Source organism: Chironomus tepperi, unplaced genomic scaffold (genome assembly GCF_022539635.2).
Source record: "Chironomus tepperi strain 1889 unplaced genomic scaffold, CSIRO-AGI_Ctep_v1 contig_445, whole genome shotgun sequence".
In the NCBI taxonomy this organism is placed as follows: Eukaryota; Metazoa; Arthropoda; class Insecta; order Diptera; family Chironomidae; genus Chironomus; species Chironomus tepperi.
Window position 1 is genome coordinate 1454589 of NW_027226567.1, and position 25045 is coordinate 1479633.

At 31.7% G+C, this 25045-nt stretch overlaps 4 protein-coding genes and 1 long non-coding RNA gene across 6 annotated transcripts; 1 reads left to right on the forward strand and 4 right to left on the reverse strand.

The window, feature by feature from the left end:
* Positions 1–5797: 5797 nt before the first annotated feature.
* Positions 5798–15546, forward strand: LOC139098308 (inactive serine protease scarface-like). Of its 2 annotated transcripts, XM_070650451.1 has the most exons (4): positions 5798–5984; positions 12828–13009; positions 13283–13446; positions 14561–15546. In XM_070650451.1, exons 2-4 carry the CDS (start codon positions 12829–12831, stop codon positions 15275–15277), a joined length of 1062 nt encoding a protein of 353 aa, XP_070506552.1. In that variant the 5' UTR covers positions 5798–5984; position 12828; the 3' UTR covers positions 15278–15546. The 2 variants fall into 2 exon arrangements, with proteins under 2 accessions (XP_070506552.1, XP_070506551.1); XM_070650450.1 differs by having other exon boundaries at positions 12828–13446.
* A 353-nt stretch (positions 15547–15899) lies between these two features.
* Positions 15900–16351, reverse strand: LOC139098312 (uncharacterized). The gene is made up of 3 exons (XR_011545169.1): positions 16188–16351; positions 16038–16115; positions 15900–15931 (listed from the first exon to the last, which is right to left on the reverse strand). It is a non-coding gene; the product is annotated as an uncharacterized lncRNA (long non-coding RNA).
* A 2765-nt stretch (positions 16352–19116) lies between these two features.
* LOC139098309 (uncharacterized) lies at positions 19117–20120 on the reverse strand. Its single transcript, XM_070650452.1, has 3 exons — positions 20006–20120; positions 19776–19944; positions 19117–19721 (listed from the first exon to the last, which is right to left on the reverse strand). Exons 1-3 carry the CDS (start codon positions 20061–20063, stop codon positions 19190–19192), a joined length of 759 nt encoding a protein of 252 aa, XP_070506553.1. The 5' UTR covers positions 20064–20120; the 3' UTR covers positions 19117–19189.
* Positions 20121–20856: 736 nt separating this feature from the next.
* Positions 20857–22610, reverse strand: LOC139098311 (uncharacterized). The gene is made up of 3 exons (XM_070650454.1): positions 22491–22610; positions 22155–22314; positions 20857–21488 (listed from the first exon to the last, which is right to left on the reverse strand). Exons 1-3 carry the CDS (start codon positions 22540–22542, stop codon positions 20963–20965), a joined length of 738 nt encoding a protein of 245 aa, XP_070506555.1. The 5' UTR covers positions 22543–22610; the 3' UTR covers positions 20857–20962.
* Positions 22611–23440: 830 nt separating this feature from the next.
* On the reverse strand, positions 23441–24799 carry LOC139098310 (uncharacterized). Its single transcript, XM_070650453.1, has 4 exons — positions 24660–24799; positions 24273–24377; positions 24138–24201; positions 23441–24054 (listed from the first exon to the last, which is right to left on the reverse strand). Exons 1-4 carry the CDS (start codon positions 24709–24711, stop codon positions 23523–23525), a joined length of 753 nt encoding a protein of 250 aa, XP_070506554.1. The 5' UTR covers positions 24712–24799; the 3' UTR covers positions 23441–23522.
* Between the last annotated feature and the right edge of the window lie 246 nt (positions 24800–25045).

Consider the following 25045-nt stretch of genomic DNA (forward strand, 5'->3'; position numbering starts at 1 on the left):
ACACATCATAAAATTATTTAATATCACAATTATTAATCACTAATGTCTGTGTTTTATTGTTGATGATTTTATGTCTCGTTGCAGATTTCTAGAAGCGTCAAATTGTTTTCTTCATCTTTAGGTCTTACTGTTATCATTGAGCGAAATATCATGATAAATGTCTATACTGTGGTTGTCATATAAGGAAGTCTGGGTTGAAATCAATTAGCATTTAAGGAGATTGTGATTAGATGACAGCTTGTTAACTAGAGGTGAAATGTCAAAATATTGTGGTCAAGGCAGTGAGGCTTGATATTTATGATTGATTGCAAATTTATTAATTTATCATAAAGGGGTAAGGATTAGGATAATTTGTTTTGAATCTATTTGGGACAACTACCTCCTTATTTATTGTTACTGTGTACTTATGTGGAACCTGATATCAAACAAATTGCTTTCCATCTTACACTAAAGCTGTTTATGTCTCAAGTTGGCAAAAATACGTCATGACACGTCATAACTTGTAAAAGTAAAGGTAGTGTCTAGTAAATGACTTGTTCTAACTCGTTAACTGTAAAGATTCTCAGTCTACAACCCTAAGAACCATGCAATATTCCTAAATATGATATATTTTGATGCAGATTGGGAAAATTTCTGTGAGTAAAAGAATTGCCAACATACGTCAGCACTCGACATTTGACATTAGTCATATAATTCTGGGTTTTTATTATGTAATTCCTCTGCAAAGTCAATCCTTCCACATTTCAATTTTAAGATTCAATTCTTCAACACTTTGACGATTCATTATAAGCCACCAGGAAATAAAATAAAATTGATTTTATGACAATTCATGCTTTTTTCTGCAAAATGTAACCGTAGTTTCATGCGAAATAATTTAATTCATCCCGAGATCACACGAATAGTTGAACATGCATTCATGACTAATTTTGTTCTCAATAAATTACTATACGTCGCTTATGTACTTCAAGAATCAATTTAATGCCATAATTCTATTTAGTTTCTGTTGACTTAAATGCACAAAACCGTATACTTTGAATTGTGAAGCATTTGCAGTCATTGAAATTCCATCTCGCGCGAATCGTCAATTTTTTATGCACGAATTTTTTCGTCAATGCTGTTGGAAATGAGATTCTTTGAAGAATATCAGCGAGTTCTTAATGAATTTTTAAATCTGTAAACATTATTTAAATATTTCTGTATGAAAGAAAAAATCATTTTTGGGGTTATTAACTTTATTATCCACAGTTGATCAGGACTTGGTAATGAAATTAATTTGAATACATTTTTGGAACTGAATAATTGAATTAAATTATTGACATATTGAAGACAATTCTTTTTAATTTTGTAAATGTTTGATTAATATCGAGAATTTGTTTTTTATAAAAATTGATTTATAAATATGGACTGATGGCAATAATAGTTCCGTTTCTTAGTGCTTGCTTCACTTAATCTGATTTACGGATGCTAACCGGGAAATCATACGTCATCGGAAAGAGAAGAAATAAGTCTGGTCTTTCGTCTGCTTTACTTTAACCTGTCGCTGTACATACCGCCTTTGTAAATCAATAGATCCGCGCTACAATGAGCCCAGATGCGCCCCATCCAAGTAAGTAAGTAAGTAAGTACACCATCGAGCAAATTTCATTGAAATTTGAATGTTGCATGCATTTTTATGAAATTCTCAATTCGTGTGAATTTAAAATCGATCATAAATACATCTCAATATGACTCTAACCTCAAATTAAACATATGTATTTGCACACTGAATTTACAAGTGAGCCGTTAAAATTGCCACGTTGGCGGCAAGATGTAAAGATGCCTTAACGACTGCATAAAGTCTATTTTGAGCTCATTTTTACGACGAAAGATAAAAATTGCTGCATTGTGATTTTCAGGATATTCTTCCATTAAATTTGAAAACAACATCAATCCTCAAAAGCCTCACATTCCACATTAATGAGCCTAGATTCTGTCATTATTAAAATATCTATAATTTTACAACCGGATCTCAAAAAAGTCTCAAATTAATTTTATTACTCCAAAAATAACTCAAATGTGTCAATTGCTCGATCAAATGTTAAATTAATTTAATATTTTTTAATATTTTCATTTCAAATGAAGTGATCCCACTTATCCAGATTACAGCGAGTCATCAGTTCATGTCAGAATATTCAGCGTCTGTATCCGCATTATTTCTTCGCACTAACTTCTCAATATTATTATTATTCACGATGTTTAATTGAGTCTCATTCATTGAACATTGTATTACAATAAAAACGAATTATGAGATAATGATCAAGTGTGATTTCAACGAGTTCAACGATTTTTATGAGAATTAAATTGAAATGAGAATTTGATGATGCGATTTTACATCCTAGATTCGTGTCTGAAAGAGTGAGAAACATCTCGGAAGTATCAATATATAGATCAATGGTTCTTATCGATTATTAACTGGATTTTCATGACTTGTCGAATTTAACTGCTTAATATACCCAAAATATGAGCTTTGTAAACTCATTAAACCTGAATCATGATGATGATAAAAATCCATATTTCTGCAACTTCACTTCCTTTTAATGGCTACTCATTTAATAAGATCCAATAAAAGTTCAATTAACTGAAGGTTTTTCTCTTATTTTACAAGGATCTTTATGGCTGCAAATTACTGTTACAATTTTTTATTGTACACATCTGGCGACTCCAGGATTTTAATTTTGTTAATTTAAGACACTCATGTGGTAGTCTTGTGATTACAGTCAATTTTATTGCGATTATATAAATTTTGTAAAATTGTGTCAATTTTTTTATTAATCTTTGAAAGAGACGTCCTTCTGTGCATGTTGCAAAAGAGATGAATTTCATCAAGTTGTGAAAATAATTTTCATTTTTGATGATGCAGCTGTGACATTAAAATTATTAAAATTGGGTTGTTTCTGGGAATTTTTGTCATTTGTGGAATAGATTGTTAGAAATTGAGTCGAAATGAGTCATTGAGGTGTGGGATCTAATGATATACTAGAAAGATAGATGAAGGAGAACTGCATTAATGCGGTAATAAGTGAAAGGAGAAGTGTTGTATGAAAAGGACACTAAATTATTACTCAATGAAGGGCTTCTTACTTATTACTGCCACATATTGGCTGTTCTCCATCTTAGGAGGCTCTTGGGTAATCATAAATTAAGGAATTTTGACCTAACAGTCAAGAAGGATTAGCCTCCAAACCCATACCTTTGCTATGCTCCTGCAGTCAGTTGTCACCCGTCAATCAATGACTGAGTTTCCAAACCAAAAAACCCAATTTCTTAAGCAATCCCAATGAAATTTACCTCATAACCCAATAGACCACTATTCACTTCTATTTCATATTTCATCGCAAATATATTACCTATATGAATTAATTATTTTTCAATGGGATACAGTTTAACAATCATTAGTGTAATCTATTCAAATTGTACCTAAAGTGTTTATTTTCATAGCAATAAATAATAAATAAACAATAAAAAAAAATCATTTTAGAATGACTTACGCAAAAAAAAGTTATGCATAATTTTTCAGGAGAACAAAAACAAAGTGAGAAATAACAATGAAGCTTTAATGCAGAATGTACACATGCTAAGAGATTCCACTTGCGTTCCACGCCCTTCTAATTGTTTTTTTTCTTGCTTCAATTCATGGTAATTATCTCATAAAAATGGAAATAAAGGTTTGATGTGCATGATTTTGAGAATGTTTGGGATTACAGATTTATTCAGATTGTTGATGGATGGATGATGGACTGTTGGGAGAGGATTTCAAGACATAATGCTGTAGCTGCTGTTCAATTTTGACCAAAATGGAACTAACAATTCAATTTTAATTGACAAAATTGCACAAAAATGACCAAAAAGTAGTTCTTAGAGCTTTAAAAGAAAATGCGCTTTAATCCAATCATCCACATGCATTTCTAACTTGTATGCTATTTTTCCTAAAAGCTCCGCTTAATATGTAAAGCAAGCATAAGAATCATTAAACAAATTTTTTTACTTCCCATGAACTTTATATTTGTATTCACAATATTTTTTGTTGTTTCTTTCACAGCCATTAGCAATTAATCATAAATTAAAATGATTTTAAAGATTATAAACATTGTAATGTGTTGGTATGTGGTGTCAAAATAGTAGAGACACACATAATATGTACAGTAATTAATTAAAATGTATTTTTTTTTATTTCATCTCTTTCAACTGCTACAAAATGTCACACTGTTTAATGATTCTCTTATGTTTCTTGGTTATTAATACATGTTGTGTTGTTGGCGACAAAATTTGCCAACTTCTCGACCTTGTCTGACATGTGACATTGATGACGAATTTGAAGATGATTGCGGGATGATAATTTTCTTGTGATTGAAGTATGTTGTATGTTGTTGATGTTATTGGGAGTGATTATGATGATTGAGGCATGAGTAAGGTTGAAGGCCTAGTGGCTAAGAACCCGACAATCTTTAAAACAGAGCGTGAGATTAAGGATCGGTTAAAAAAAACTCGGTATTCTCAATTTTTTGGTCTAACAGGATTTGCAGCTCATTTAAATTTAAAGGAAAACCCGAAAGTTTCAGAAAAATCATCACAAATACATGTCTTGTTTTTAGCACCGAAACAGTGCTCCTCGGAACGAATTAAGCAAGAATTTGTCAGAAAAGCTAGACAGATTCTTCTTTTAACTGTATGAAAATTGCGCGATTTTGAATTTTTTAACCAGATTCTGAGATTAAAGTTGGATTAAGGACAAAATTCCCTAACATGCAAAGATCATGCTTTCATTGTACAATGATGGCATTATGAGCTATATTTGCATGCTCTACGTATGCTGAGGAATTTGACTTGTTTTTTAAAAAATTGTTAAAAATGCAGAACAAATCATCAAAATGCTGCCAAATTTTCACTTGCAATCCACAAAATTTATGACAACAGTGTATGTAAAGCTTAACTTGATGCACAAATACCATGTGAATACTGAACATTCCAACAGCACTGCAATGTTTCAATAAAATGATCACATAAATCCACTGAACACAACCAGTAATTTCCCTTAACGCACTTAAATCCAACTTGATTTCATTGTCCATTTCACAATCAATTAATTTAAATAGTACGCATCTTAATCAAGAAAACTACTTCAGTCCATCAAGTCGTAGGAGTTGAAATTGATTTTTATCGGAAAGTAGCTATAGCTGCTCAATGGCCAATGCAATTTCATCACATATGGCATATAAAAATCATTAATAATCTCAATTCATTACCTATTAATAAAATCCATGTAAAGTGCATCGATCGACAGTCGAAACACATCTAAAACGCGCGAGAATCCTTTCCTATTCACGAATTGAAGTCTCTTGTTTCTCTCAATGCGCAAGCTTCTCTTCTCTCATATCATGTGTGCGACTCTGTTTCTATTTTCAATCTATTCCATCACAACTTCAACCACGTGCGCCTTTTTCTTCTTATTTACAAGTATTTTTTTATGTGGTTTTTGATGATCACGACTCACACGAGAAGATGGATGGAGTGGCAAATGAAACATTACAGAGAATTTGAGAATTTTTTTCTCTCAACAGCAAAAAAAATATTTTTTTTTTATTTTCATCAACTTTTTTTTCACTTCTTCTTTTTCTTCTTCTTCATAAGTGAAAAATTCAAAAAAAAAATAACAACAGAAAAGTATTGGAATAGTGTACATTAAATACACAGAGCGACCTGTAAACGCATCTGCTATATAAGAGTCACGAAAGACAAATCAGCTGCTCATTACCGTGCAGATATTTAGCGCACTAAGTTCGGGATTAGTCGGAGGAATAAAAAATATTAAAAATTATATTTATTGATTGAGTGTGACGAGAAGCAGCAAGACGCGAGTGACATAAAGGAAATAAAGTGAATTAAAATCAGAAACAATTATTATTGAGGATTAAAAGTGAAGGATAAATTAATTCCAAAAAATAAAAGTAAGGAGATTGCATGTGAAAATTACTTAATTTGGATTTTTGTCATTAATTGGACTTAAAATGTTTTTAAACAAAAAATATGAATTTAAGAACTAAAGCTGAAAAGTGTAAAAACAATATAAAGCAAAGACTGTGAAATTGTCAGCGTTGCAAGCTTCCAAATAAGAAGAAAATAATTGTTGTTGAATATTTTGGACGTGAATGTGGGATTTAGAGGATGTTGATGAATTATTCTGAATAATGCGATCTGATGATTGAGAAAAAAATAATATTTTGACAGGTTCTTTGAGTTGAGTTTGGAAATAATTGACTAAAATGAATTGTTCAGTTTCATTTCGGGCAAATTTTAAGAACTTTAAGTGTTAAAAATTAAAAATCTTGAAGAAAATTAAAATAATTTAATTTCTGAGTGATGCAATTTTAAAGAGTTTGAATTGATTTGTAAAGAACTCAGTCACAAGTTCTAGCTTTGATTCCAATCATCATGAAATCTCAAATTCTAGCTCTAAAGTTTATCAAAAAAGTTGTAAAATTGTAATTTCAAGAAATTGTGAAAATTGGTTCAATCCTTCAAATTCTCTTATTAATGTGTGAGCCCTAATATGGCCATCTAACAGAAACGCGAGCGAAATTTTCAAATTTTACAAGAATTCTTTAGAATTTAAAAATTCAAAATTTATGAAAATTTTTAAAAATTCTAAAGTTTCTCGAAAAAATCTGCAAGGTTTCCTGTTACTGATTTTACTGGTCGTACAGACAATTTTTGATGCATGTACATATTTCCTCAGATTAACAATTAAAATTGATCTGTAAACCAGCGAAGCAAGGATTCGCTGACAACTCTTGCCAATTTTCAATACCAAATGCAATACTGATTCTATCAATAGCTTCACTAAATGTGTTCTAACACCAAAAATTTCCAATTATTCATCCATAAAATCATTCCCCAATTTCACCATTCTTAAATCTAACCGCCCAAAAAATTCCAGACAAATCTTCAACCCAAACAATCAACAAAATTTAATGTCAATAATAAATCAAATTTATTCAACTCAGTCACAACTGAACAAACGCCAAAAAGAATTCGTCTAATAATAACTCAATGTAAATATTTTGGTAGACTGTCGGACCAAATGGAGAAGTGAAAATAAAATATCATTGACATGCAGAAGTTAGACATTTGAAAGTCATTCGCAGAAATTCTTTTGTTCTTTCCAAATCAGCTCAAAAAACAGATTTTTAATGATAAAATATTTGCGGACTTCCATGTGATGTTCAATATTTTGTTTACTTATTCTTGTTTATATGCGCTGATCTCTTCATTAATGCGCCAAAAAAACATTTAAAAGTCCATTAAATATTTTGGATATTTCTTTTATGAAAATTATCCACAATTTCTGCAAATGATATCTTTTATGGACTTTATTGCAAATTTAATATTTTTTTTTTGGGTGTAGCAATAAAATTAAATTAAATTTCTGTCAGAAATTATAGTTTTTGAGAAATTTATAAGGTTTTTTACCAAAATGTCTCATTGCATGACCCAAATATGAGGAATAAATTCACTTTTGCTTTTAACAATTTTATTGAGTCATGCATTTTTGTTTTGGATGAAAAGTATTTGGTACAAATTAAAAATTCAGAAATTAATGAGGGAAAGAAATGCTTTGAAGGCTGTTTGTCAAAAATTTATGATATTTTGGTGATGACGCATTCAATTAGACAATTTTATTACAAAATTTTGAATTTGGAACTGGATTAAAAATGTTGTAAAAATGCCAAAATTCCCGAGCTGACAAAAATACGTCAGAACTAGTCATCAACCGGACAGTAACTTGTTATAAACTATTTTTTACGTATTTCTGTTCATTCGGGACTCAATCTAGTTTGAAGTTAATTTAGTGACGTCATTGGTTGCTTTAATTCAGAGACAAACAGGTTGAGATTAGGCTGTCTTATGTCGAGTTGAAACTTGACATTTAATGAATTTGTGGCATTAGAAAGAAGAACTCGAAATCGATTCGAATTTTCGATGGAAAAGTCAATTTGATTCCACATAAAATTCGAGCCAACTTCGAGTTTTGCTTAATAATTAAGAACCTAAATCATCCAAAAATTTAAAATCAGAGCTTAAAGTCGACCCGAATTTTACATAAAGTCAAATCGACTCAAATCGACTTTTCCATACAAAATTTGAGTCGACCAAGAGCTCTGCTTAAAGTTCTAGTCCAATAATACTTAACCTTAACTTCCACAAACTCACCCAATCCACAATCCATTAAGCATATCCACAAAGAATAAAATTCAATAATATCACCAACAAAAACAATCGAAAGTGACATAAAGTCGCACAGAAATGCAAAACCGAAAACAATTTAAAGATCATCAAGTAAAATAAATGCGAAAATAATAAAAAAAATATACATGTACAATAACAATAAAATATCCATAAAGTAACTTATTCATCGATTATGCAATTGAGAAGGAGAGAAGAAATAGAAATAAATGAAGAAAGAGAAGTAAAAATGTTCAGTCGTGACTTTTTTTTCCGTACAAAGAAATGTAAAGAAACAAAAAGTGTTGCAAAGAGCTGAATTTGTGCGCTTGAGCCTTTAAGTTGCACCTTAATTTGCATTACACGGAGAAGAATTTTTGTAGCTTTAGGAGGATTTATGAGGTTATGAAGTAATTAATGAGTTGGATTTAGGATTTCTTGGTTAAATTTTAGATGACTGAATGTTAATCTGCTTGATAAATCACATTTGAATGACATCGGGCTGTCATCGACTTGTTAGGAATTGTATTTAGAGGGTTTGAAATTTTGCAACTTCTCAAATCACGCAAGTTACTTCCAAAAATATTTCCCACAGTATCTTCTGCTACAAGATCATATCACATTCGATGTTATTTTCTGGACATAAAATTTTGACTACCAAATTACAACAGCCTATCATAAAAAATCTTTAAGTACATCATTGACTCCATTGCATGAAATTTTAACGACTGTTCATGACAGTTTCTCTCAGTGTTTCTTACCTTTGACCATTTCTCGGCAAAAAGAAGTCATTTAAGCTTTTTAATTGATCGTAATGTTTTTCAAGGACAACATTTTCAGTGTCTGATATCCTTGACTGGTTGACAAAAATTGTTTAAATTAAAAAATTGTCGTGTAATCATTTCAAGTCAAATCAATTTCATTCAATTAATGCCATTTTAACCTCTTAAAAAGAAACAATCATTTCCATTTTTTTGTTGACTTTCTAAAGTTGCGAGTCTTCCATTTGTTTGTGTCATTGAGCGAATTAAACAGTTTTTTTTTTATCAAACGATCTATTCAGTAAATTTTTTCATTATTATTAATTATTTTCGTGGTCACTTCGTGGATGTCTTCATGAAATCAATGCAATTATGTCACAAAGTTCATAAAAATTTAAAATTTTTTTTGCTTCGTATTTTCATTGCAAACGGCATAAATAAGACATTTTATTGGAATCACCTTCATCGCAAAACTAATTATTGAGATGTTTTACGGTTTGGAATTAGTTTTGATGTCAAACAATTCAATTAAGATGGAAATATAATTGAAATTGGAATTGCGGTGACATTTTAAGGGAGTTATAAGCAAGAATGTGACTTTTAACGATAATATGACAAGTAGTAATTTCTAGCATTAACGTTTAAGGGAATTAAATTTAACTCAGATTGCACATTTAGTTGTAATGATATAAATATCATGCTAGGTCATCGTGACTCTAGCCTGGAGGCCAGAATCACCAGTTTGGGGCATCCATATTCAAGTCCTGTCAACTCTGGAAGATACTAGAGTTTTGAACTAAATACCTCAAAAAAGCATTCGAATTTATGGAACCAAACGAGGTTAATTTCTCGAATTAATCTTAAATCCTTTAAAACTGTGTCTATCCTGGAGAAAATCAGACAGATGTGCACATTAAAATTAGCATTTTGAATTTTTTGACTGATAATTTTGAACGTTTAGCAAATGATGTCTTTTAAAGATTCTCCCTCTTACTTCTACTCTTACTTTGAAGTTATATTTATATCATGGCACGTGCTTTGTCAACAGTCATAAACGGATACATATTTTAGGTTAATTTTAGAATACTTTCTATCAATTTTGACTCTATAAAAGTCAAAGATTTGAATATTAATTTCTAAATCATTTAACAATCTATTAAGCGAATCCCATTCATTATACGAAGATATTCATAAATATTTTACAATGAGAAAACATAGTGACACAAATTAAAAGCACAGAATTCCAATCGTCATCAATACACATTTCATGCGAAATTCAACAATAATGTCGGATTAATTTTTTATTCTCTTTCTTTTTTTTCTGCATTCAATCTTTTTATTTCTTTTCATCTAATAAAGAGTATATTTTGATATATTCACATAATTATGATATTCCATGTGAATTCATTTGGCACCAATTTGTACAACAAGGCATATGTGAATATTTTATTATAGACACACAATTTTTTGTATTTTTTGGCTTTTTGAGTTCATATACAAAATGTATAAATAGAATGAAAAATGTAAAAATTTCCGTTTTGTTTTGTTGTTTTGCATTAATCATGAATGCGGGCTTGTATAGACAAAGGTTATTGATCGGGGCAGATTCGTACGATGAATTGATGTGATTTGATTAGTTTTTTATGATTTTAATAATTTTATGATTGACGTGATGCAGCTGGAGATGTGATAGGTTTGTAATTAGAATGTTTGATGAGTTCTGGACATGGTAAAGCTGTTCTTTACAGTTATAGATAGTCTAATGTCCAATTAATTTTAATTTTGGCACTCCTGTCTATATGAAATTCAATTTAAAGTTCCATCATCAAAATTTAATCCAAATTTGGCATTCATGCCTGTCAATTTCTTATGTCTATCAAATCCACTTCCTTCAAACTTCCTAGACAATACAAGAGCCACAAACAATCAAATTCCCACTTCCATTTCCCCAAAAAAGCGCCTTTGGCACCCACCCACATGTACTTCCTATTCACGACTTCTTTGTTATTACAAACAAATTCTGTCTTCGAGCCTTTTGTACTGTTTGGAATTCTTTGAGTCATTTCACGCCCTGCTCAACGCCCTCTCAACGTACAGCTTACATCATGCTTTATTATTCACAAAAGAACTCACATTGAACTTGAAAGATTGCTTTCATGCATCAAAATGTGAGATGTTGTGGTGAGGCTGCAAAAATAAATTGACTTTTTCGAGATTCATAACTAGCAATTTACATCCACTCTCAATACTTAAAACCATAATTTGATAAATTGTGGCATTAAAAATGATAATGAATGGCAATTTTATGCCTGCTTCATTTTCGTGCAAATTTTACGGGTTTTGGCAGACCTTTGATGTAGGTATTAATTAAATTAAAATAAATTTGATGGATTTTGAGCACGTGGCTTTATAAAAAGTGGAATCAGGAAGCCTTTTGGGTTGGCTGTTGATGTTTTGCTGGAAGTTACAGAAAAAATGTTGTTTTATTTAGGTCAATAATTGATGGGATGGTCATTTTTAATTCAATTTAAACCTTTTTGAATAATATGCAGCTTTACCAAAAATTGGTATTCAAATTAAAATTATAGCATTTAAAGGAACCAAAGACTCGAATTAATTTTTATTAAATTTTAAAGACCGTCTCATTAGAATCTTAATAATTTGACAGTTGAGTCAGTAATTTTAACAGTTTCTAAGTAATTTGGTACCGAACCAGTAGTTAGCAACTGAACACATTTATTTTGACATTTTAAGTTTAATTTAGATCGCTAACTGAAATGGTTGAATCTAGTTGGTTTCCTGATGTGTCTGCAATTATTGTGATACTGATCTACATCAATTATTGGATGTTTTGCAAAAAAGTAAACTGTGGGACTAGGAAATTAGTGGTATCTGAGCATGCAATCACCAATCTTAAGGAATACAAAGCAGAAGGACAATTTGCATGAATTTTAAATGAACTTCAAACTCCGTGTGGCTTCCAACAATCTTAACTGTAATATGAAATCCTTAGATATATCTCTATACAAATGGAAGTGACATATTGGGAAATTAAGCTAAATTCCAAGTCAGAGTCACAATAGTCTTGCCCAGGATTTTTCATCAATTAACCGACTTGCACTAATCGAACTCGTTATTTGCCGAATTTTATCGTACCTTAATAAATGGCTTTAATTTCATTAAATACTTCAGATCCATTAGCCTTTAACTGCACAGTTCTCCATATTAGGAACTTTAGTTAATTTACTCCAAAATAAGCTTTAATCCTGCATGGATAATTATTGATATTGTTAACAGTCAATTCAGATAACTTTTTGCACCTAGGTCAACTTCCTTCCCAGGAATCAACTAAGTACACATTAATATTATAATCTTAAGCGACACAAGCCAATAATTATTGACTTAAATCCTCATTAAAAGACAAAAAACCTTAAATATTCATTTTACATTAATATCCACTTTTATTCGACAACAAATTTACATAATTATGAGATCAAAAGACGACCCTCACTCAGCATAATAAGCTTGCAATTTTCAACAAAACCTTTATAATCCGAATTTGTTAAACTCCTTAATCTCATTATTAAGTTATTTATTGATTCAATTTCTGTCAAATAAAATTATTTCTATTGTCAATTGAAATAGAAAAAGATTGATGACAGCTTTTTTAATCCTTTATGACCTTTTGCATCAGTATCGATCATTTAATAATCTTATAAATTTTATATTTTTTCTTTATTCCTTCCAATCACACACATTACACGATACACATGACACTCTTACTCGTCTTTTATAATCGCCTTATAGAATGAAGTTCTACACGGCCTTGTTAGTGGGCCTTACCACAGTACTTGGAATAGCCAACGCTGATGTTAGTCATTTGTCAAGAAATCAACAAGCAGGACATAATACATTTGTCGCTAATGATGGACGTTTTGTGAAGCAATCATTTAATTCAAATGGCAATGCTGCATATTCAGCATCAAATGGTAATAGTAGAAATTTTAATAAACAATATTTCGTGAATTCAGGTGATACACAATACACATCACAAAGACTACAACATAATTCTAATGGATGTAGTAGGTGTGCAGCATCAAGCAACACCGTACACTTAAAACGTCAAAATACACAACAACAATCATACAATCATAACAATAACATAAATGGACATTACATTACACGTCGTCCACACACACAACAACTTCAACAGCAAGAAAGTCGTCAAATTCAAAATACACATAAATCAGCTCATATTACAGGATCACCACGTGATGTCAACAATTATTTTGCACAACAGCAATCATCACGCTTCTCACAACAATCGACGCCATGCACTGACTCTAATTCCGCTTGTGTTGCACCTCAATTTTGCTTTAATGGTGTCATTGATCAATTGGTTGAGAATAAAGCATCACGCAGTACGGTAAGTGACGAGATTTTATTTTGTTGTGTACTTTTATTAGTCATGTTGTGGAGCCCACGCAGTTGTTTTCACGCCTCTCATGAAATTATTTTTATACTGTTTATTAAATGTGTGAGGAAATTTTAAATTAAAGGTCATGAAAAGAACGATCGGAAGATGTTTTGGAGTTTTGAGGGTTTAGAGCGCATTTCTGGATTCTTATGGCTTGTTCTGGAATATTGCTGAGTTTAGGGAAGAGTTGATTGCAATTTAACTGTATTTGACCTTAAATCGAGCCATTCAGCATGTTTTTCAACAATTTGCCTCTTAGCTTCAAAACTCACCTCAAAACTGCTCCTAAAATGTCAAAACCTCCCAAGCATCATTTATGGTTCGGATATAAAAATCTAGTTGTCACTAGTTCACTCCATCCATGTTATACAGCACATAAACAACAAAATTTACATACATCTTGAATTTCATTCACTTTAATAAGGTGCGCAAAGAATTTTTATTCATTAAATTAATAATTTTCAAGGATAAGTTCACTAGGCCAAGTAATATTGCTTTTATGTCTGAAACTTGTCGAGTTTTGATGATCGGATTTATTCAATTTGAATGCATTTCAACTTTTTAACACGCTTATTTCATGTTTTTGTGTGATTTTTCTGGTTTACACGCAATGCTTTTGTTTGTTAAGAGCTTGAACGTCAACAACAGAAATGTGTGAACCTGTTGAATTGTTAAAGAGGTTAAGCTGATTGATTTGATTAGTTTTTTGGATCATTGCGATTGATTTAGCTCGTTTAAATCATTATAATTGATGAATTTTATTGAATAATTCTCAAAAAGAGTAATTTGACATTTCGGGAAGCATCAACTTCTCATTCATCTACACCTTAAACCAATTAATTCTCAATAAATTAGGAAGCGTCAGTTGATTGATTAACACGAACTGATTTTTGATGAGATTAATTGTGATGCCTTAAGAATACTCAATAAATTTACAATTTATATCGACATCATGACCTTTATGTCTAAATATTTCAAAAGAATTGAGGCATAAGAATCACTAAGCAGCTATAATATTCACCTTAAATTCTGAAAAATTGCTAATATTATTTTAACCTTACAGTCAGGACGTTGCAACGCCCAAGATGTTTGCTGTAAATTCGCTCAACGTAGAAGTGCCAATTTCAAAGTCATTGCCTTAGACAGTGTTGCATCACCAGCTCAATCAACATCAGAAGTATTAACCAATGAAGGATATGTCGTCAGAAAGCCATCCAACAAATATCTTCCATCATTCGATGATCAACCATCAAATCAAGATCCTGTTTTCCTTAGACCAACTCCACCACCAGCTACCCGACCACCACCTCCTCCACCAACTACCCGTAGACCACCACCACCACCTCAACCACCACGTCCAACAAATCCACCACGTCCAATTGAACCAGCACCAATTGTTATTCCTGTCGGATGTTCTGCTGCTTTGAATTGTACAAGAATTGAAATGTGTTCAGCTATTGGCGTCATCTCAAAAACACCAGTCATCCTTACACCAGAACAACAACTCTTCCGTGTTCCATTAAGTGAATGTCTTCATCCACAAACAAAAGAACCAGGTGTATGTTGTCGTGATCCAGATTACACCGATCCATGGCCAGTAGGTCGCACAGGTCAATACGTTCCCGATGAATTGAACTCCGTTTTTGACAGTGGCGCATACAAGCCTGAAACAACAAATGTTGATGTTGTACGTGTTAAGCCACCAACTGAAGGTTATGTGATTCCTCAGCCATCAAACACTCAAAATCGTCTCTACCTTCCGCCTAGAAATCAAATTTAAGATGGTTTTTTAACTTTTATTGATTGACTTAAAATTAGAAAAGCTTTTTTTATTTAAGAGAAAAAATTCATCAAAATTTCTTTCATTTTTCTTTGTAAATTAAGATTGGTACACTGAGGGAAAAAAAGGTTTGAGAATGTATTGAATTTGAGATTTATGGATAAAATGTTGATCGTTTTTGAAGTAAACTTAAATAGTTTCAGAATAAATGTTAAATCACATCTAAATCATGATAATAAACACATCAAATATTGAAAATTTAAAAATAATTAATTTTTCTCTCAGTGTATTGACATAAAAATTCCATAAAACCATTATATTTTCATAATATTTCCTGTATTTAATTTTCACTGCTTTTTCCATATTCATATCATCTTTAAAATATTGATTCTCATCGAGTTGTCTTGTACTTAGAAGCACTAACAGTTACCATGAAAGCAAGGCTTAGACACTAAGTCTCGCTCGATCCTAATAGAGTCTCGCTCGATCCTAATAGAGGCTCGCTCGATCCTAATAGAGTCTCGCTCGATCCTAATAGAGTCTCGCTCGATCCTAATAGAGTCTCGCTCGATCCTAAAAGAGGCTCGCTCGATCCATTCGCTCGATCTAATAGAGCCTACAAAAGTGTCTAAGCCATGCATTAAGCACATCCAGCTGTGATATTTCGAATTTATGCAACGAAATTTTTTATACGAATACACATTATTCATTGACAACAATAATCAAATCGTGACAACTTCATAAAAATTTCATTACTTACTCCTTCCTTTATGTAATTAAAAAAATCCATTCTCTACCCATTAAATCTGCCCGAAATATTTTATATAATTTTTGGTGCCTTTAAAAAAAATTAAGATTGAAGAAATGAAATCAGTTCTTTTTGTTAGGCTATAATTATGTTGTGTCTTACCTATTTAACTTTACTGTCTCATTCGCTTGACTTTATGCTCGCTTTGTACAATTCACATCTATATCCATAATTCATAAATTTTTCTTTTATCTTTAAGGTTGAAATAACAAAAGATTTATTTTATTGCTACTCATTTTGATAGTTCAGATGTGGTCAAACTTGAAGATAAAATTTGAAAATTGATGATTTTAAAAATTTAAAAAATATTTTAAATTGAGAAAAATTTAAAACTTCAAATTTATAAAATTTCAAATTCAAAAATTCAAATTTTGCTTTGAAAAATTCAAATTTAAAAGTTTAAGAATTTTTAAGTTCCATATCAATTTAAAAACTAAATTTGACATTTACTATAATTTAAATTTAAAAAATTCAAATTTTTAAATTTTAAAAAATTCAAATTTATCAATTTTGAAAAATTTCAAATTTTTTAAAAATTGTTAAAATTTTAAACTCAAAAAAGTTTGATCAACACTGCAAAATCCATTGACCGTTGACCTAGTTCCCCTCCCTCTCCATCATCTGACCATCCATTTTCTCTCCATCTCACTCTTTTACTTTTTTTTGTGTGTATAAATTAAACTGCATTCGCAATTGACTTCTTTTATTATTTTTTTTATTGTATATTATTATGATTATGTCTCATGTAATGAAAGAAAAATAAAAAAGAAATGAAATAAATGAATTTGAGATATGAAAGATCTGATTTATGAGCTTATTGCTGTCTCATTTTTAATTAGGTATTAATTATGTTTTACAGTTGAATGAGGAATGAAATTTATAGGAGTTAATTATGAGTTGATGGCAAATTGGAATGTGAGTTAATTTGATTTATGACAGTTGGGGTGTCAATGTGAAGTATGTGATGAGTTCGGACGAGAGTAATGGTCTAAAAGAAGAGGTGAGCTTGAAATTTTCACTTAAATCCATCCAAAAATTCAATAAACAAACATTTAATTGACTTTTCCTTCACATTTTTGGCACATTCACCAAATTATTCTGCTGAATAGACATAGACATCCATTAAATTAATTTTTATTTGCAATGCATCAATTCTACTGGATACTTAAAAAAAAAGCAAAGTGAAAGGTCAAAGTATAAAAATTGTAAGCTAAGACCTAGCATTACTTCATGCCATTTACTTAAATCCATATGCATTAACATCATTTTTGCTACTGCTTATTGCATTCTTTAGCACTCATATGAAGCGTTTTTGAAGGCTGTTTACAAGTGATGAGTTTACTTTTTATTGGAGACCTGAGGCATAATCAGGTAGGTAAGGAAGGATGTAGATTGGCTCCAAAACTTCTACTAGTCAAAAATTCTTCGATTTTTTAGCGATTTTCGAGAAAAAATCCCAAACGTTCTAAAATTTTCGGAATGTACACAAATCTCCTCCTTCAAAGCTGCGCCCAGAAAGGAAGAAGGTCCAGACACTAACCTATCGATCGGCACATGTGTCATCCATGCGGTAAATGCTCCGTAGCGGAGCCTTCTTCATTTGTTGCTCTTATGGATCTGGCAGATAAAACCCAGCGATAGAGGCAGCCATAGGCACCATCTCAGGGAGCTAATGGATCACATTTGATCTGTATGGCGAGAGAACAATGTCTTCAATTCAGGTCTGTTTAGGTCTGATTTCATTACAGAACTATAAAATTTTGGCTTCACTGTTGAATAGATCAATCCTTTTGACATCACTTACAACCAAACCCACCTTCTTAATTCTTCACATTTTACTTCATGTAAAGATGAAATAAAAGAAAAGCCACAAATGTGTCAAGTCATTAGTTCAATGTAAGTTGGTAATAATTATCCGTATAGACACATTAGATTTAAAATTATTGCCTGGTCTTTTCTTCTCATTATGTATGGTCAACTCTATTGGCATTTTAAATGTTTATTTCTCAAACGATTCGTGTTTGTTATTTAAATTGTGGTATGGAGCTTATGATGTTAGATTATCCGGATTATTCTTTCGGAATTTGCAATGATGCTTGTATTAATTGGCTTATTGGGGTCTTTTGATGTTTTTTGGCGGATTTGAGTATTTAATCGTGTAATGTCGAGTCGAACAGATGCAACCAGTTAAGCAACAAATCGAAAAGTCCATTATGCAAACTAAAAACACAGAAAAAATTCATCATTAATAAAAATTTGCTACGAATAAGTAAATCGCAATACTTTTGACGCACAATGCCTTTAGATAAAGCAGTCAGGTGCATGCTATCTTGATTGGAATTATCAACTGATATTGCAAGTAATAGGAAACATAAACAGTGACTTGTTAATTCAATTTTTGCTGTGGTTATTGGATTTTTTTCACTTATCATTCTCAGGCTTGCACTTTTAAATCGATAAGGATATCTCGAAAAAGTACTTATAAGAATTAAAGAATTATCATTAGGTAGCGATAAGTATTTATTTTTAAATTATTGATGATTTTTTTTGAAAAAATCTTGGGTAGGTCAAGTCAATGAGACTTGAATAAGTAAAGGAATGAAATATTCCCGAGCGACACAAATTCTATTGGTCAGGATAATTATTTTTGGGATTTTTGGGGTACTAAAAAAATATCCCTTTGGTCAGGATAATTATTTTTGGGATTTTTGGGGTACTAAAAAAATATCCCTAGCCTGATTTTCGTTTGAATATTAATTTTCTATAAGTCTAGACATCAGACTAAGTCTGAACATAGTATCTATGTGCGCCAATACTAAAACAAAGAAATACACTGTCATTTCCTACTAATATCCAATAATCTTTTGATAAACTGATTGATTCACTGAACTTTTGATTTATTGCATGTTCGAAAACAGATGTTTGTAGATCTTCTACTTTTTAAGGTGTGGAAGGTGGCTTGATATCTTTCAGTTGATAACACAATCCTTTTAAAAATGATAAGAAGTAAACTTTACTGAAAACATCAGCATTTTTCAATATAAAATATCATTCAATGACTTGTGCTTTATTGAATTCAGTTAAAAATCACAATAAGTTAGTATTCAGCATGAAGGTGGTGATGGGTTACTAGCCAAAAATGCTAAATGACCAGTAATAGTATCAACCGTTTGCCTATAAGTCACAGCTTCAAATAAAGGAATAATGATTGTGTCCAGCATGTCATTCATTTGTTGTTGAAATTCAGGACTAACAAGCATGTCGGGAATCATGTCGTTGATTTGCTGATTAACTGTGCCATTAATTAAAGGACCAAAACCACTCATTTGCATTATCATATGCTGAATACTAACTGTAACTGTATGACTTATTGGATATATAAATCCAGTGTCAGGTTGTGTTGACCATCTTACAAATCCATGATAAAGATTATTAAATTGCTCCGCAGCCATCCTGCCTTGGCCATTTACAACAGGAAGTCCAACCATTGATCCTCTTGTCCAGTGATCACCATTCAGTGCCAAGTAGTCAGTTGCAAAAATATATTCAACAGTTTGATCAGGATTGAAGCTGAATTTCTGAATTATGAAATGTCGAAGTCCTCTCATAAATGTGTTGGACAATGTTGAAACGACACTGGAAGGCGGAAAAAATTATTTATGGACATTCCAAATTTTCTTCAAAACTCACTCAACTCCCATTGATCGTTGGCTAACATTGAACTCCTGGACATACATGGGATCTAAAGGTGGGATTCCATATTCTCCAATATGTGGAAATCCACAATGGAAATTAAATCGTGCGTTGTCCAAGATGATTCTTGCATATCTTTCATTATCAACTGGATTTCTCACATTTGCTGGAAATTGGAACTTAATTAATTACAAGAACTTCCTTAAAAATATTAAAAATCAACTAACAATCAGCATAAATGAACGCTGACAATCCAATAAATAACAATTTCGGCACTAACTTCATATTAACAATTAATATCCCAATATATTTTTAAGGCGACTAAGTCACAGCTGTCCATTCCATTTCTTTTATAGCCCACCAATTTTACATTAAAACTTCATTAAATCAACCAAAGAAATTTATCAAATTTTCTGATAAGATTAAGTCAAATTTTAGTATTTCATGTAATTTATTGCTTGAATGTGATTGGCTGTGTAGTATCAGTGGAAATACAAATGCAAGTAAAGCTCTGCATTGATAAATTTTGATAACAACTCCATATCAGTAAAGTGCAGAATGACTGTTTATTACCAAAAATGCCAGTGATTATCATGAAATGCAGAAAAATTATCGAATTATGGAATTAGCAACCGAAAGTCATTCATGTCTAGAAAAGTTCAATGTAGTCGGTAGGAAGAAAGGAATAGTTTAGGCCAGGGACGAATGCACAGTGGGTTCATATGCACTTGAGTCATTGAAGGCAAATTAAATTTAGATTAGGTCTCAAAATCTCTTCCAGATCACAAATCAGCTTCAGATTACGTAACAGTCATTGTCATAAGTGAATGAACCTTAAACAGCACAAAATCACCCAAATCAATTAATAGAAATTTCTTCTAATTTCACTGTAAATCTCAAGTATAATGTCAAGTGCTACTTTAAGTCGAAAAGTAACAAACAACATTAATCTCAAGTACCTTTCAGTGATTTGTAACAATAAAAACTTTCTTATCATGTACGTGACTTGAATAAACCGAAAATATAAAATAAAAAATCCTACAAATCATTAACCACAAGTAAAGTAAATCCAGAAAAATTAAGGTTCAAATCTTATCAAAAAATTATTTATTAATCATAGTAAGTTTGCAAGGTAAGTGCATAAAATGTTATCATTGGAACTGATTTTCATGCATTTTTTTCGTTTAACAATTTTGACTTGGATTACTTGCCATGAAGGCTAAATGACTTGTAATCGTGTTAAGAGTCTGTCCACTGGCAATAGCATTAAAAATTGGAAGAATAATTCCATCAAGCATGTCATTCATTTGTTGTTGGAATTCAGGACTTTGAATCATGTATGGAATTTGATCATTGACTTGTTGATTAACTGTTGCATTTAATGCACCAAATCCAGTCATTTGCATTGTCATGTGTTGGATCTCAACAGATGTGACTTGATTGACCATAAAGAGGAAGTTGGTAGTTGGTTGTGTTGAGTATGTTACAGTTCCATGATAACGTGAATTGAACATTTCCGAAAAGAATCGACCTTGACCGTTGACAACGGGAATTCCGATCATACTGCCACGTGTTACATGATCACCATTCATTCTTGTGTAATCAACAAAGAATGTGTAGGAAATCGTCCGATCGGGATTGAATGTGAATCTTTCGATGATAAAATGTCTCAAGCCAAACAGGTTTACATTCGTCATGTCAACTACGACACTAAAAAATGGGATTAAATGATAAGAAAAAAGATTTGTAATTAGTTTATTTATAGATGTAAACAACATTTATTGTTTTGGTAAGTCGCTATTGTTTTAGAAGGTATTGTTTAAATTTAAAAAGCAAAGTGTAATGTTTTAGATGAGTCATTTCGGGTTTAGGTGATTAAAAGTTAAACCAGAGCTCGAAGTCTACTCGAATTTTTTATGAAATTCAGTAAATTCATTTGTACTTTCTCATACAATATTCGAGTCTACTTCGAGCTCGGACTCAAACTTTTATCGAATATTCACGTAGTGTCGCTTGTGTGGGACGTTAGGGAACTAGTTCAATTCATAACTTGAATCAGGAACAATCTTCAGATTGATAGTTTTCTGGACTGTCAAACTTGATTGGCACACGATGAATTGTCATCCATATGGGTCCACATGCTTGTCACTGTTAAGGTCCAGACTACCACATGGTTGTCAATTGGAAAACACTGTTAACATAATAATTATGCCGATTGGATTCAAAGTTTCGAAATGTTCCTACGCGAAGCGAAAAGCTGAATACACAGTAATCCTAATCCAAGGCCACTGTAAAGCACATGCTGATTGTCTCTCAAGTACCAAACGAGTCAATGACAATTGATAAGCATTCCCAATAATTCCATGAATAACTTACTTAACTCCATTTGATCTTTGTGTAACCTGGAAAGCTGCCAAAAACAAGGGATCAATTGGTCCGATTCCATATTCAGGCCATCCGCATGGAAAATTTCCTCTGGAATTCTCTAAAATTTGTCTTGCATATCTTTCGTTATCTACTGGATTTCTGGCTAAAGCTGCAAATGTAGATTAACAAAGTCTTAATTAAAACTTGAAATTGAATTAAAATTGTGGGAAAATCCGTAATTAGGTGATTAATTTTTAGATTAACATTTTTATAACTTTTGTTATTATTTCTTGAAATTCAGCACATCCACAGAATCACATTTTTCCACTTCATCTTATCACTTACGTTCTGCAAAAATTAATCCACAAATTCCGGCAATCAGTAATAAATACTTCATCTTAAACTGCTTTTACTTCAAAACTCTCGAGTAGACTGTGAAATTCCCTAACAATTTGAACTGGTTTTTATAGCGCACAGATGTAAGAACTTTATCGACTTCCAAAAACGTAGATTAGATAATGAAAAATGATTGATTACTGGACCTATCACAATATTCTTTTGTTATATAAAAGTCATTTTATGAATGAAATCATGAAGTGAAAAAGTGCCATGAAAAGCTCGTTAATGTCAACCGTAAGTGAAAAATTAAATGAAAAAGCTGATTTTTTGGGTTTATGCTTTTTGGTTTGAAGTAAAGGAAGCTGAAAGCTACATCAGGTGTGAAATTGGTGAGCTTTCTTATCAGTATGCAATCTTTGATGTCAAAGATTCAGAAGATATGATTTAGTTTGATTAGATAATTAATTAGGATCCATGACATCCCTCAGATTGCGCCTAAAAGTGGTTGTATCGCTATCTTGTAGTTCTTTCAGTGTTGCTGGTCTGTAGACCTGCAGGCAGAGTTTGATCCGACCCCAAACCAACCCTTTCAGTCCCTAACAGACTACTAACTCAAAAACAGGCACAACTGACTAATAAGAGTCCCAAATGTCTATAATTAGACTAATTCTCGTATTCATTAACCCTTATTAATCAATCAATGGTTATTTATAGCTAAAATAAGGTTTAAATCTATAATACAATCAACAATGTGCCTAGAATTCATGTCAATAAATTACTCAAATTACCATCCCTTGACAAATCAGTCACCTTAATGGCTTTAATTGAATTAAGTGATAAGATTGTTGGTTTTTTTTTTGCAATCTTATCATGTGTACACCTGAATGAATTTAACGTAGCTATCTGCTTACGTATAATTGAAAAATCACATACCACGCAAAACAGAAGTGATTAAATTGCTTTAAATAACAAAAGATTTTATTTGCCTTAAACATACTTGTACATATTTGCCGATTTTAGTGTCAATTCTGATGAAGTTTAGCAGTTTGGTGGAGGAATGTTTTCAGCATAGAATGCAAGGAATTCTGCAGCTTGAGGTGGTGTCATTTGGTATGTAAATTCATTCAACATTGGCAACATAATGTCGTTGATAATTTGATTGAATTGTGCCTGCATTGCTGGATCATTAATGACTTCTGGAATCATGTCGTTGATTTGACGATTAATTGTGCCTGTCAAAAGTCCAAATCCATCCATTTGTACAACAACAGTTTGTGCATTAAAGTTGGCAACTTGATCATCAAAGTGAATGAAGCCAGTGTCTGCCTGTTCGACCCAAGTTACAACACCTTCAATGAATGCATTTGTTGCTCGTGATGTCATTGGTCCATTTCCATTAACAACTGGAATTCCAATCATTCTTCCACGAGTTTCATGTCTTGCATCAAGTGTCAAAAGTGGAATGTTGATTCTGTAGCGAAGAGTTCTTGCTGCTGAGTTAATTTCGAGATTTTCAATCACGAAAGTGCGGAGGTTGCGGACGAAAATGTTTGAAATTGTTGAAGTGAGTCTGAGGATGTGGGAAAGTAAGTTTAAGATTATTGTCATATATTGCAGGACTCAAAGTCAGTCATTTTGATCTTTATTACTTACGATGAAGCAATGGAATCTTGAACAATAACAACTTGCTCAACAAACAATGGATCAACTGGTGGAACTTTGAATTGAAAGGATTTAATTAAATTATTACAGGATATTTATAACTGTTGAGAACATGAGTAGTCTTACCTCCATTTTCTCCAGCATTTGGCCATCCGCATGGGAAGTTGTATCTCTGGCTTTCCAAAATTCTTCTCAAATTGGCTTCATGTTCTCTGTCATTTACAGCGATTGCTATTGGACAAAATTAATTTAATCATATTAACTAAAGGGCAATGGACTTGTTTCAATGTCTATCATGGGTATTTAAAGCATAAACATCTCAAAAAACATTGCAAACTTCATTTCATAACAGGAATTAGAAAAACAATGACCATAATGCCGTTATGTATTTGTTGCCCTTTGAATCACAACTAGCTCGTGATTCACAATCAAAACGTGCCTCCCAAGATTAGATAAACCCAAAACTATCAAAAATTCCCAATCGACGCACAAAAATTTTCAAAAAACACTTACGATTCGATAAGATCGAAGCAACAAAAACTGCGAAAATCACTAAAGACTTCATATTTTCTACACCTTTACTTTTGTTCCTATCACTTCAAAACAAACAGAAAGAATTGAACGCAGCACAATTGTGTGTCAAATTTTTATACCAAAATGATAGCAAAACATCTTATCAATTGATACCTAAAAAGAAATTAATCGATACTATTTTTAAATAAGATTAATTTAATACGTAAACTTATCAATAAAAGTCATGATATGATAAAGAAAATATTCTCATATGACGTTGACGTATAGATAAATTGCGTTGTTTTTGTTATCAAATAAAGGCATTGGCAAAGTAATAGGAGGTCGAGTGATGATGATACCCTGTTACTTTATACAGATTTTGCAAG

Excerpts from the sequence above, each read along its gene's own strand:
- LOC139098308 (XM_070650450.1), top strand. The coding sequence starts at position 12,829 with ATGAAGTTCTACACGGCCTTGTTAGTGGGCCTTACCACAGTACTTGGA. Across the intron at positions 13,447-14,560 it reads ATAAAGCATCACGCAGTACG|TCAGGACGTTGCAACGCCCA; the intron begins GTAAGTGACGAG and ends TTAACCTTACAG.
- LOC139098309 (XM_070650452.1), bottom strand. The coding sequence starts at position 20,063 with ATGAAGTTAGTGCCGAAATTGTTATTTATTGGATTGTCAGCGTTCATT. Across the intron at positions 19,945-20,005 it reads AGCGTTCATTTATGCTGATT|CAAATGTGAGAAATCCAGTT; the intron begins GTTAGTTGATTT and ends TCCAATTTCCAG. Across the intron at positions 19,722-19,775 it reads CAACGATCAATGGGAGTTGA|TGTCGTTTCAACATTGTCCA; the intron begins GTGAGTTTTGAA and ends TCCGCCTTCCAG.
- LOC139098311 (XM_070650454.1), bottom strand. The coding sequence starts at position 22,542 with ATGAAGTATTTATTACTGATTGCCGGAATTTGTGGATTAATTTTTGCA. Across the intron at positions 22,315-22,490 it reads TGGATTAATTTTTGCAGAAC|CTTTAGCCAGAAATCCAGTA; the intron begins GTAAGTGATAAG and ends CTACATTTGCAG. Across the intron at positions 21,489-22,154 it reads CAAAGATCAAATGGAGTTAA|TGTCGTAGTTGACATGACGA; the intron begins GTAAGTTATTCA and ends CCCATTTTTTAG.
- LOC139098310 (XM_070650453.1), bottom strand. The coding sequence starts at position 24,711 with ATGAAGTCTTTAGTGATTTTCGCAGTTTTTGTTGCTTCGATCTTATCG. Across the intron at positions 24,378-24,659 it reads TGCTTCGATCTTATCGAATC|CAATCGCTGTAAATGACAGA; the intron begins GTAAGTGTTTTT and ends TTTGTCCAATAG. Across the intron at positions 24,202-24,272 it reads AAATGCTGGAGAAAATGGAG|TTCCACCAGTTGATCCATTG; the intron begins GTAAGACTACTC and ends TTCAATTCAAAG.